This window comes from Chrysochloris asiatica, unplaced genomic scaffold (assembly GCF_000296735.1).
Source record: "Chrysochloris asiatica unplaced genomic scaffold, ChrAsi1.0 scaffold00366, whole genome shotgun sequence".
NCBI classification, from domain to species: Eukaryota; Metazoa; Chordata; class Mammalia; order Afrosoricida; family Chrysochloridae; genus Chrysochloris; species Chrysochloris asiatica.
Genome location: NW_006408884.1, coordinates 1,286,282 through 1,300,623, shown reverse-complemented (window position 1 = coordinate 1,300,623; position 14,342 = coordinate 1,286,282). Strand labels below are relative to the sequence as shown.

The 14,342-nt window shown below is 38.8% G+C and overlaps 1 protein-coding gene across 1 annotated transcript in view; it reads left to right on the top strand.

The window, feature by feature from the left end:
* Window positions 1-14,342, top strand: part of CDH12 (cadherin 12, type 2 (N-cadherin 2)) — an 868,078-nt gene that overhangs the window by 449,129 nt on the left and 404,607 nt on the right. The window contains exon 3 of the mRNA XM_006876219.1: window positions 8,257-8,551. Within this exon, the coding sequence (XP_006876281.1) occupies window positions 8,257-8,551 (295 nt within the window). The remainder of the gene's footprint in view (window positions 1-8,256; window positions 8,552-14,342) is intronic.

Sequence of the window (14,342 nt, the reverse complement as noted above, 5' to 3'; positions counted from 1 at the left end):
ATTGTGTGGATCATGACAAGCTATGGACAACATTGCAAAGTATGAGTATTCCGGAACACTTAATTGTGCTCATGATTTATCTGTACATGGACCAAGTAGCAGTTGTTCGAACAGAATATGGGAACACTGAATGGTTTAAAATGAAAAATGTGTGTGTCAAGGTTGTATTCTTTCACCATACTTATTCAACTTGTATGCTTAGCAAATAATTTGAGAAGCTGGGTTCTGTGAAGAAAAATGTGACATCAGGATTGAAGGAAGACTCATTAACAACCTGTGATATGCAAATGATACAGCCTTGCTTGCTGAAAGTGAAAAGGACTTAAAACATTTTCTGATGAAGATCAAAGAGCACAGCCTTTGGTATGGATTACATCTCAATGTAAAGAAAACAAAAATCCACACCACTGGACCAATAAACAACATTCTTATCAATGGAGAAAAGAATGAAATTGTCAAAGACTGCATTCTTATTGGATCAACTATCAACACTCATGGAAGAAGCAGTCAAGAAATCTTCAGACATATTGTCAGGAGGGACCAGTCATTGGAGAAGGGTATCGTGTTTGGTAATGAGGAGGGTCAGAGAAAAAGAGGAAGACCCCCAGGGAGATGGATTGGCCAAGTGGCAGCATTGATGGACTCAAGCATGGCAACAGTAATGAGGTTGGCCCAGGATTGGACAGTGTTACTTTCTGCTTTGCATAAGGTCACTATGGGTCGGTACTGACACGATGGCACCTAACAACAATAACTATGATGGGACCCCTGCCCCCTGTTAGAGATGTTTATCTGTCACCAAGAGATGGTGGATATTCTACTAAAGACATATATTCAATCAGAGATTACCCAAATTCTCATGATACAAAAGATTATGCACCACCACCAAGAGATTATACATATTGTGATTATGGTCATTCCAGTTCATATGATGACTATGCAGTCAGAGACTATAGTGATAGCTATGGCCATGATTCAGGAGTTCTGGTAGCATAGTGGTTACGAATCAGGATGCTAATCTCAGGATCAGCAGTTCAAAACTACCAGCAGATCAACAGGAGATAGATGAGGCTTTCTGCACCTGTAAAGATTTACAGCCTTGGAAACCCTGCACAGGGTCACTATGAGTTGGAACTGATGCCACGACACATAACATCAACAACAACATTGCCATGATTGTGACTCTTCAGAACATCCTAGTCGTGGCTCCTATGAGAGCTCTGGTAACTCACGTAGAGATTCCTATGAGAGCTATGGTAACCCTAGCATCTTATGGTGGAATCTGTTGAGAGCTATGGTAACCCTAGCATCTTATGGTGGAATCTGTTGTTTGGATGTTTACAGCAGCTTACATAAGAGATATAGTAGAAATCTAAACAGTTACTCAAGCAGCTGGTAGTGATCTATACTCAACTGTCAGGATCGGGTTGGCAGACAAGAAAGAGGGATTCCCCCTTCTATGGAAAGGGATTACCCTCCTCCATGTGATTCCTTATGCTGTGGAACACCAAGAAGTAGGTGGTGGGTGGCAGGTGGAGGAAGCCGGTCTGATAGAGGGGGAGGAATAAAGTTTGGAATAAAATCCCTGTTCAAAGAAACAAACAAAAAGTGGAACCTATTCTGTCATAACTACCCAAGGACTCTTACAAGGAAAACTCATGTTACTTAAAAAAAAAAAAAAATTGTGTTAAGTACTCCATAAGTTTTATGTTCTTGTGAAGAAAAAGTAAAACCTGTTTAATTTTATTTGATGTTATGTCATTGCTTTCAATATGTAAATGTTAAGTTTGTAATATTTGACTTGTGTACTAGAGTTGTAATTGTCTTAAGTGTCCCTGAAGACCACTTCTTATTCGATTCTTGGCAGTGAATGAGACAAGCAATACTAAGATCTTCCACAAACATCAAGCCATCTAAAATGGAGAGGTGAATCATTCTACTTATATAAACAAGGTAGCTGGGTTTGCTACGCTTAAGATTTAAGGGTGTCTTCAAACTGAAATCTCAGTATTTTTAGTGGACAAAACCTGAGATCTGATGCTTAAGTAAGGAAATTGCTATTCACCCAGTAAGCCCAAAACAAAAGGATAATGCTGGGCATATATTTCCTGACATTTCCTTGAGATTCTGCAAGAGACTTCTGTTTTCCCTCCCCCTGCTAGCACCATAAGTGTATGTTAAACAACTAATACTAAATAAAAAGTTTGTTACAAACCAAAAGAAATAAAAAATGATCATGCTATGTCTAGGACAGTTTCTACCACCAATGCCATCATGGTGTAGTGAATTATCTAATGTTTCTTCTAGCCCTAGTTTGTAACTCCCACTAAGTGATGTTTCTGTTCCACTGTGTCTGAGTAATAGAAGGTGGGAGAAGATACTGATAGGATGGCATGATTCCACTGTGGGTGTTAGCAGAATTAATTATAAATTATGAAAGCTTGAAACTCTAGCATGGATATAAAATGAGCTGGCTCAGAAGCACACGGGTAGATTTTACTACCATTAAAAAAAAGAAGATCCATCCTTTGGACCCCCAAATCTTTGTGCCTCCTTGACTCTGGACCAGAAACCTGTGATGCCAGATGAGTGACAGAGCAGCAGCATCAGCAACAGAACTGAGAGGCAGACAGAGTAGTGGACTTCCCAGCCCACAGAGCCAGTATAGCTGAGTGACTTGGGGCAGGATCCTCTCTTGCAGAGTGTGGTGCCTCCAGTCACTTAAGTGAGGGAGCAAAGTTAGCTGACCCATGAAGCTGGAGCTCAGTGATTTCAGCCTGAGGCTTATGGTAGAGCAGTGTGTCCTGTGGGTATTATCAACAGTTGACTGGAAAAACTGTGCCTGAGCACTTTCTGATCCTGAACTGTAACTGTTAACTTCCCTAAAAGAACTGTGAGGATATTGTCTGAGTTCTGTATGTCCACAGCAATGAATTATGGAACCCAACAGCAAAACACAGAGCGATGTGGGAGGAATGATTTGGAGTCATAGTTTGCTTTTGCAGTTTAGTATCAGAAGCACTGTTCATTGAAATGGTTCTAGACTCATTGAAGTAACGGGGGTTTGTAAGAAAAAGAATGAAGGGATATAGGAAGTGAAACTTTTTGTTATTTTTGTTGTTGCTGTTATTTATAAGTAACTTTATTTCAAAATTGCTCGAAACCACCTAAATATGAGTAAAAGAGTGAATGGAAAAGAAACTTTGGCACAGCCAAATTGCATGACCTGGTCAAACCTCAGACATTATGCTGAATGAAAGAAGTCAGTATGCATAAGTTACATCATGTATGATGACACTTAGGTGACATTCTGGGGAAAGCAAATCTATAGGGACAAAGTATAGGTCAGTGTTTCCAAGTGGGGCAAGGGCTTAATGGAATTTTGGAGGGTGAAGGAACTGCTCTGACCTAGTCATAGTGGTAAGCAAATGGATAGACTTACAGAATTGTACACCCCTAAAGAACAAGCAAGCACTGGACTGCTAACCACAAGGTTGACAGTTCTAACGTACCAGCTGCTGTTTGGAAGCCCTAACAGGGTTTATATGAGTTGGAACAGACTGGACAACATTTAACAACAATATAACAAAAGTTAATATTGTTGTTGTTGTTAAGTGCTGTCGAGTCGGTTCTGACCCATAGCGACCCTCTATAGGGTTTCTGGTGCAGCTGGTGAGCTTGAACTGCCGACCTTGCAGTTCAAATGGCTTTGCAGTCTTGCTCATTAACCCACAGCACCACACCAGGACTCCAAAGTTAATATTACAGTATGTTAATTTAGAAACAAAAAAATGAAAATATAGACAAGTCAATTTCTTTTGAAAAATGTTTTAAGTAAATTTCTCCTCTGGGATTCTCCTAGAAAGGTTGGTCTTTGCGCCCATTTGTCCATCTCTGATAAGAGAGGCTCAGTCTAGACCTGTGCTTTTTATTATTTTTTTCCTTGCAAACTGTGCTCCTGGATATGTCCATGTGGACCTGGGGATGGGGTGAGTTTAGAGAGTAAGGGCATTTGAACCATTTGTGCTTTTGCCTGTACACATTAACCTTTGGGTTAGAATAGCTGGTCTCAAGCCAAATCCCCAGAAACTTAAGTATGAACACTTCCAGATTCCAGGCTAACAAGTAGGGGTCCTGACTTGTATGTCTTCTGGCAAGTGCCCCCATGGATACCACTGGTGACCTGGCTCTACCAGTAATTTTAAAAAGGCATTTTAGGGAGAACTAGAATTGTGTTCTCCACTCAAAACACCTTGGCCACACATAGATGAAACACAATAGGATGTCTGAAAAGGTTAGTTGGGAAAGGACCTAGAGCCTTTTTTTTTTTTTTAGACACATAAGATGATATTTTGAAAGAGCACTTTGTAAATATAGAGGCCCTAGTGGCACAGTGGCTTAAGCAGGAACCGTGTCATCCTCACAACTGCCGTATAGAGAAGGGCTGTCATTGCTTATTGTTATTTGTAATGGTTGAAAGAAATGTAGTGATGTTATGGAGTCATCTGGGGGTGAAATCACTTGGGTTTTTGCATAGAGTTAGGGACTTAGGTAGAAACTTTAACCCCACCCAGAGTTTCTGAAAGAACAGATTTATGTTTCAAGGAAAGACTTGTGGAAAGAAAAATCATTGGTATTTAGAGTTTCAAGCAAGCAGTTTCTTGTTGGATGCATTGAAGCAGGAAAAATCTGTACCCATCAGAGAAAACTCCAAAGTAGGACTGAAAGTTAGAGGGAGCTGGAAAGTACTTAGAGTAGTATGGTCACTGGTGACCACCTGGGTCAGACTGATGAGTGGAAGTTGTTGAGAAAGCAGCAAGGAAGCAATATGTTGAGAGAGAGATGAGGAAGGGATTGTTTGTCTGAAGTTCAGGGAGTTTTATGGACTCCTGATCCTATGGACTCTGACCTAGCCTATAGGGAACAAGGGATGACAGAGTGAGTGAAGGAGTTAGCTGATCTGAAGTGCCATGAGGAGTGTGGGGATTCTCACCCAATCTTGAAGCTGGTACCCATTTGACCTAACATCTCAAAAGCAGGAAGGGGAATCTCAGTACCATCAAACAAGAGTCACGAGAGGAGCATGTCCTTATGAAGCCTGAGTTCCCTGCCCATTGGACCAACTCCACCCAACAACAGAAAGCCGTGACACCAAGAGAATGACAAAGGAGCAGCAACAGTCAAACCAAGAGCCAGAGCCCCAGACAGCTTCCAGCCTTCAGAGAAAATAAAATGGAGTGACTTTGGACAGCAGTCTTGCTCGTAGAGTGTGGTCCCTCCAAGCACAAAAGTGGAGGAGACAGGTTTGTTGACCCATGGAGCTAGAGCTGAGTGTCTTCAGACTGAGGCTTATGGTGAAGTGGTGTGACCTGTGTGCATTTATCAACAGCTGATTAGAACGACTGTGCCCTGAGCATCGTCTGATCATGAATTGTAACGTATTAACTTCCCTAATAAACTCCCTAATTGACTGAGTTCTGTGTGACCATTGCACCAGTTCATCAAACACAATAGAGAAGCAGACAGTGCAGTGGAAGGTATGGTTTGGTGTCTTTTTTTTTTTTTTTTTCAGTCATATTTTCAAACTTTCGATCTTTCCTCTTTGTTTCCAACTTCGCTTTCCAATCACCAGTAATTATCAGTGCATCTTGATGGCATGTTTGTTCAAATTCTGACTGCAGAAGTTGGTACAATTCTTCAATATCTTTTTGTTTAGTGGTTGGTGTATAAATTGGAATAATAGTTTTATTAATTGGTCTTCCTTGTAGTTATGTACAGGTTACCTTATGGACTCCTACCCTATGGAAATTAAACAAAGATGCCATCACAGACAGACTTGTACTTCAAGATAGACCTTAAAATGTCTTTGTTGATGAATGCAATACCACTTTCTCTTCAATTTGTCATTTCTGGCATAGTAAACCACATGATTAACAGATTGTAAATGGCCAGTATAGTCCATATCACCTCTCTAATGCCTAAGATATTGATCTTTAAATGGTACATTTCTTTTTTGAAATTTTTCTAGATTGGTATATTTTATAAGCTATAATTATTAATGGATGTTTGTAGCTACTTCTTCTCATTCTGAATCATGCCATAACAGCTAAGTTAGGTCCTGAAAGCTTTTCTCCATCCATGCCATTAAGACTGATTCTACTTTAAGGAGTCAGCTCTTTCCAGCCATATTTTGAATGTCTTTTAAACTGAGGGGCTTATCTGTTGATACAATACCAGACATATTTCAATGCCATTCATAAGATTTCTAATGGCTAATTTTTCAGAAGTGAAAAATTAGTTCTGTATTTCTCATCTAAGCATGGAGCTCTACTGAAACTTTTCCTCCATGGGTATCTTTGATGTAGCAAATTTTCTAATGTCTCTTCTAATCATTGTCTGTCTTTTAATTCAATTTTTTCAGAAACTTTTTGAAGTCTCTTTATATAGTAAACTATATGTATTAACTTCGAAGTTATCCAATGTTTGAATAAAACTATAGAATATTTATTATATTATATTATAGAGTAAATAAATAAATATTATAGAATAAATGAAACTAACCCATTTTTCTAAGAATAGGAAAGGATAATCAATGATTGTATCAAGCATTTGCCTGAATAACACTGAGCAACTTGTTTGAATTCAGTATGTAAAATTGAGAGACGCTGCTCTACAAGGTTGCTATGAGTTGGAACCATATTGATGGCACTTAACAACATCAACAACCATACCCAAAACTCACTCTTATGGAGTTCCTTTAGACTGAAAGCAAAAAGTAGAACTGCCCAATAGGCTTTTCAAAGTCGTAAATCTTCAGCAAACTGCCATAGCGAGTCATTTTCTTTCTCCCATGGTTATGGTGGTGGATTGGAATTGCCAACCTTTTGGTTAGCAGCCAAGATGCTTTAACCTCTGCACAAGGCATCTGAAAAATATACTGGCTTGCTAAATCTTTCCTCTCAAAAGGAGACAGCTGCATGTTTTTTTGGATTTCTTTAACTATCTTTGAATTCAGATCAAGTGTTCTGTCTTCAGAACACTTGAAAGGTTTATAAATTAGTGATGCTATGGGTTAATGTGCTGGACTGCAAGGTCAGTTTGAACCACAAAGTTGGTGGTTCAAGTTCACCAGCCACTCCTCGGAAACCCTATACAGGGTCACTATAGGTCAGAATTGATTTGACGGCACTTAACAGTAACAATAACAATGTGAAGATGGTATTTTAGCAACTCAAAGTGAAGCTTAAAGAATACAATATTGGTTGTTGTTGTTATGTGCCATGGAGTAGGTTCCAATTCATAGCAACCCTGTACAGGGTTTCTGAGGCTGTAAATCTTTTTACGGGAGCAAAAGACTCATCTTTCTCCCATGGAACAGCTGGTAGTTTTGAACAGCTGACCTTAACGTTACCAGTCTGATTCGTAACCACTACGCTACTAGAGCTCCTTTAATATTGATTAGGTAGGAATTATATTCCATCATATTTCTAACTACATGTTACTGTATTCTCTAAGCAGAAAGGATTATCTTGTAATGATGGTATTTCTAACACTAATAATAACCCCAGGAGTACCGTGGCTCTGTAAGAAAAGCACAGGGCTGTGAACCACAAGTCCAGCAGTTTGAGCTCATCAGCCACTCACCAGGAGAAAGATGAGGCTTTTCTGCTCCTGCAAAGATGTGTTCCCTCCTAAACCCTATACAGGGTCACTATGAGTCTGCAGCAAGTGGACAACATTTGACAACAAACAACAATGTCCATGAAAACAATTCTTTAAAATGTACTCATCAGTGTACTTAAGATTTTTATATTTCCTTTCAGAAAAAACAAACAAACAAAAAAACACAAACACAAAACCAAATAGTTACAAAATAAATAGATCCAATCTATAACATAATGATTTTTATGCACAGCACTGCATTTTTGTTCTGTTGTCTGTATCTTACTTTGAAATTCTTCAAAGAGCATGATGAATCTTTGGATGGACAGAAAGAGGGATAAAATAATTGATATGTCACAAGTAATAAGAGTAAAAGATAAAAGTGCAAATATGCAGTCTGCAGTACAGGTAGCTATATAGGTGGTCACTATAGTTGTTTGTTTTTTTTTAGTTTTTCTGTTAAAATTTTTTTAAATGAAAATAAATGTAAAATTTACATATGTTTTCAAAATGTATACTGTTAAATATGACTTTTTTTTAGGAGATTACCCTTTGAATAAGTGTACCTTTTCTCTTTCTCTCTTTCTGGTAAAGCTCCATTCCGACTTAGACAAGGGAGAGGGTACTGTGAAGTACACCCTCTCAGGAGATGGTGCTGGCACTGTATTTACCATTGATGAAACCACCGGAGACATTCATGCAATCCGGAGCTTGGATAGAGAAGAAAAGCCTTTCTACACTCTTCGTGCTCAGGCAGTGGACATAGACACGAGGAAACCTCTGGAGCCAGAATCAGAATTCATCATCAAAGTGCAGGATATTAATGATAATGAGCCAAAGTTCTTGGATGGACCTTATGTTGCCAGTGTCCCAGAAATGTCTCCTGTGGGTGAGTAGGCAAATGAAAAATTTTACAGGCCACAAGACCTCTTCAGCATTTTTTTTTTTTTTTTCAGGTTGACTTACACTTACACTTATAGAGTTGAACTCATAACCCAGAAGATGATTTAGTCTTTAAACATTTATTTATTTCCTATTTAATCTTTTATTTGGTTTCCATTCTAAAATTGATCACTATAAAGTATATTTAATTGTGTTCCAATGTGTGGATTTTTCTAAACTCACAGAATCCTTTTGTACTTTAAGTACGAAATTCAATTTGTATTTAAATTAATTCTCATTAGAATTCTAGGCATCTAGAAAGTACTAGAGATTATCAAATACAAAATAGTAATTATTTACTCAAACAAAATGATTCAAAGTGTGTCGAGCATCTGAGCCTAGAAGTTGTGTAGAAAAGTGTATGTTGAGTGCTTTGTAGCTATCAATAATGATTCAAGAAGAATGATAGTCTCCCCTTTGGGTGTGTAGAGTTCAAGTAGTGATGACATCAAACCAGAAAGTAAATATCTTTGCCAAGTTATTATTGGGAAAAATTTACAATCACACTACATCATGATCATCTTTCTTAGTAGTTGGAACTTTAATATAAAATTGTTATTGCAGTATTAGTTGCATAGTTCTATAAATTCTGTCCTGGTGTGGTGCTATACAGTAAGCACTAGACTGCTAACTGCAAAGTCAGAGGTTCAAATCCAACAGCCACTTATCAGAAATGCTATGCAGGGTCTCTATGAGTTGGAACTGAGTCAGTGGCACTTAACAACCTTAGTATAAAACCTGTAATGAGCCCTGGTGATGCAGTAGTTAACACATTACTGCTAATGGTTGGTGTGATTTGAACCCAGCAGCGACTCTGCAGACAGCATTGGAAGCTTTAAGGAACAGTTGTTCTCTGCTTTCTATAGTTATGTGAGTCATAATTGACCAGGTGACAATATATTGGGTTTTTATCATCTCTATTATAAGGGTGAGTTAAAGGATCTAAACTTTAATAAGCATTTTGAATTATTATTTTTACTCTATTCACTATCAGTTCCTCGGTATGCTAACTTCTTGTGTCTAACTCATTTTTAAACTTAAAGTAACTTATACTTCTACCTTAAAACTTGAAATTAGTATGTGTGATACTGCTAATATTTTCTAAGTATGGCATTTTACAGAAAACTCCTGCTGTTCCTATATGCATCCAGAATGTGCAATGAAGATATCACAGACCACCCTAAGGACAGAAATAGTTTAGTGGCTGCAGAAGTTGTAATATGGATTTATCAGTAATGCATTGGAATGTGTGTGTTTGTGATTGTATCGGGTATTCAAAGAACATATTCTCCTCTTGATCAGAGAAATTGGTTCATAGTAGTTGACTCAAATTTAAAATTTTAGTGTTCATACCCAGGCCTGCAAATCTGCTATTCAGTTTCTGATGCATTTTTGGAGTCCCTCATTTATTCTGGACCTCAATATTAGACCAATAAACAACATTCACCAGAATTAAGAAAATATTGAAGTTGTCAAAGATTTCATTTTGCTCGGATCAATCATCAATACTAAGGGAAGCAGCCATCAAGAAATCAAACAACATATTGCATTAGGCAATTCTGCTGCTCAGGACCTCTTTAGTGTTGAAGAGCAAAGATGTTGGTTTGAGGACTAAGGTGAGCCTGTTCCAAGTCATGGCGTCTTCAATAAAATCATATAGATGCAAATATTGGACAGTGAATAAAGAAGACTGTAGAAGAACTGATGCATTTGAGCTATGGTGTTTGAGGAGAATATTTTAAGTACCATGGACTTCCAAAAGAACAAATAGATCTGTGTTGGAAGAAGTACATCCAGAACGCTCCATGGAATCCAGGATGGCCAGACTTCATCTCTCATACTTTGGCTATATTATCAAGAGGAACCAGTCACAGGAGAAGGATATCATGTTTGGTAAACTGGAGGGTAGAAGAAAAAAGAAAATTATTTGGAATTACACAGCGGTGGCAACAATGAGTTCAGGCGTAGCAATGATTGTGCCATTGGCCCAGGACCAGGCAGTGTTTCTTTCTGTTATACAGAAAGTTTCCAACTCAGTGACATCAAACAACAACAGCATGATTGCTAGATTTAAAACTACAGCTGGGCAGAAGCATGATTTATTAAAAGTTCTAAAAATGAGGAAGATTTTTATAAAAATGTGTTTTGATATTACAGAGCGTGTAAAATAAAGGTAATAATTTGAGAAAAAATAGGCTTTTAAGGAAACAAAGATAGTAAATCAATGGATTGATGGATACTACTTCAGGTAGGTAGGGATATCATCATATTTGCTGGAATTATGACCTCAGCCATACTGTCAGGAAGGACCAGTCCTTGGAGAAGGGTATCATGTTAGGTAAAGCGGAAGGACGGTAAAAAAGAGTAAGAACCCCAACACGATGAACTAGCACAGTGGCAACAGCAATGGGCGCTGGCTAAAAATGATCATTTTTGTTGTTGTTGTTAAGTGCCATCGAGTCGGTTCCGACCCATAGTGACCCTGTAGAGGGTTTCCAAGGGTGTAAATCTTTACGGGAGTAGAAAGCCTTATCTTTCTCCCGCGGAGCAGCTGGTAGTTTTGAACCGCTGACCTTAAGGTTCACAGCCCGATTTTTAACCACTAGGCTATTAGGATGGTGAAACCCGGGCAGTATTTCCTAATGTTGTGTATCAGGTTGCTATGAGTCAGAATCAACTTGGTGGCACCTAACAACAACATGTTCATGAGGGATATTGGTCTGTAATTTTCCTTTTGACTGATGTCTTTACCTGATTTTTGTATCAGGGCTATGAATTCAGGAGTTCTCCATCCTTTTCTATACTCTGAAGTTTTTAAGAAAATTAGTATTAGCACTTTTCTGAATGTTTAATAGAATTAACCTGTAAAACCATTTGTGCCTGGACATTTTATTTGTAGCTGTTAAATTATTTGATCAATTTGTGTTATGAGATGTTTTACAGATTCATCATCATTCTTCAGTGGTGCATAGTAGTCCATTGTGTGTATGTATCAAAATTTGTTTATCCATTCTTTCATAGATGGTTATTTAGGCTGTCTCCATTCTTTTGCAGTGTGAATAGTGCTAAAATGAACCTGGTTATGCACATATTTGCTCATGTTATGACTCTTATTTCTTGTGAAAAGATAACAAGTAGAGGAATTGCTGTTTCATGGGGTATTTCCATTTGCAACGTTATGAAGAATAGCCATGCTGTTTTCCAAAGCGATTGCATCAAATACCATCCTACTGGTAATGTAGCACCATCACTCATCTGTTAGTTTGTTGTCACTGTACCAAAAGGAAATGGTTAATGTTCAACCATTTCAAGAGGAAGACCCCTAACTAGATGGATTGTCCACATGGCAGCATAGGTGGACTCAAGTGTGGCAACAGTAGTGACGTTGGCCCAGGATCAGATATTGTTTCATCCTGCTGTGATTAGGGTCACTATGAGTTGGTAACAACTCGATGGCACCTAACAACAACAACAACAACAATAATTTATTGGAGCCAACAGTCTCATTATTCTCCTGTGGAAAGGCTGCTGGCTTGGATCACCAACCTCAGTGCCACCAGGAGTCCTTATATATGCACACAAGGGGGCTTAAAAAAGTTTGTGGAATTTTTTTCTTTATTTTTAAAATTATGTATTGATTTAGCATTGTTCAATTCTATTCTTCAATGAACTTATTGAAGCTCCCTCTTAGGACTAATCTGGAAACTAAGTAGGAATGGATGCTGTAATTTTAAGGCTGAATATCTACTCTTTGAGAAAACTCAATTTTTGTTTCTTAAGGCCTTCCAATTGACTTGATGAGGCCTATTTATGTCATCAAGAATAAGCTTTATTTATATTCTGCTGCTTATAAACATTCACCCCATCTATGTAGTACCTTCATAGCAACACTTAGATTCATGTTTGACTAAAAGGAACATTATAGCGTAGTGGTTACAAATCAGGCTGCGAACCTTAAGGTCAGCAGTTTGAAACTACCAGCTGCTTCGCAGGAGAAAGTTGAGGCTTTCTACTCCTGTCAAGATTTATAGCCTTGGAAACCCTGTATAGGGTCGTTAGGGGTCAGAATCGACTCGACGGCACTTAACAACAACAGCTGGTAGGATGCTGTAGGATCAACACTGGACTGCTAGCAAACCCATCAAGCCTCTCCTCAGAAGCCCTATACAGGGTTGCTTTGAGTCACAATCCAACTAAAGGTCACTTAACAACAACAATAAGCCAAGGTGACAAACAAAAACATCATCATGATCATTTATGTTAAAAAGAAAATATCATGTATTCATTTTTGTTCTCATCTCTTAAAATCCTACAATCAAAACCAAAGATACATGTATATTTGTGATGTTTTTTGTTCCTGTCATTACATGACCAATCTACAGCTAATGAACCTTTGCATCCAGATCATATTATAGTCCATGGACTCTATTTTCATTTGTGTCCTTCTTAGATGGAAATGTTTATGGAAAAGTTATGTTTCCAAAAGTTTGTTCAGTATTATTCTTTCATTTCCTATCTCAAAACTTAGAAACTCCTATGTCTGCCATTGTTTAACTAATAATATTACTCTGTGTTTGTTTAGGACCAAATGCAGCTGACAGTGATATATTTGACAGTATGGATTTGCTACTACCATTTCTATATATTTGTGTTGACAGTATACTTTGCAAAAACAATAGCAACAACCAAAGAAAATTGCCTTTGCTCATAGTTGAAAAGGTTCCCATTTAATTTTTTTTAATGTTTTATTGTGAATTATATGATAATTTACATGGGAGAACTTTAGTTTTACATTCATTTCATCGTATATCATCTCACTGCCATGGTTCCAATCCCCTCCATGCATCATCAACCACCCAAAGGGTATATCCCAGAAACCCGCCCCCTACAGTTTCCCCTCCATCCCCCAGTTTTCAGCCCACAGTCCCTTTCCCTCTCTGTGTCAGAAGCCCCAGTCACTTCATCACTCCACGTCATGATCTCTGTCTCTATCGCAGGCATCACTGTTTCTATGGGTAGGGTCCCGCTTCCGGCTCTTCTCCTTTGATGGTCCCAGAGGCCTCCGCTCCTATCCTGAAGAATTAATCACTCCCTTCCTTGTTACAAAACCTCCACCTCTGCATTTCCAACTCTCATAATCCGTCCCGACAAGCATTATTCACTACAGTATCACAAGTTACCCATCTGTATTTCATTTCATTAGCTCCGGCCAGACAGATTGAATAATACCTAATGGAGATTCTGCCTTCTGCCATGCTCCCTAGCACCAGGTTCCCTCTTGAAAGCTTGTAAGCCCGTCACTTCTTGCCTTTGTAGCCTCCCCCTCCCCATTTGAGTATCCAATGTCCAAGCTGCCCTTCTCGGTCCACTCTATGTGTGTGGGTGTGTGTGAATGTTTCTTGCTGTGAGAATTTGTTCCTTCTTTTGAGTCGTTGCTCCATAGGTATAGGTCAAGTTCATCAGACTGCATCAACTTACTATTTTTTTTTTTTTTCTTTGTCCCCTCTTCTTTCCTCTCCGGGTTGAGCTCTGATCATCCATCCAGTCATTCGATCCAGGTCACGTGGGTATCATCTGCAAGTGTGGGCGCTCCTGTCCATATGTCCTCTCTTCCCGTCAGCTGGTAGCTCCACTCTCCTCTCAAGTCCTCTGTGGCCACGCCACTGACTCTGGGCCCAAGAGTCCCCAGGCCTCTTCACACTTCTTGCCAACCAGGTCCCCAACTGGGTCCACAGAAG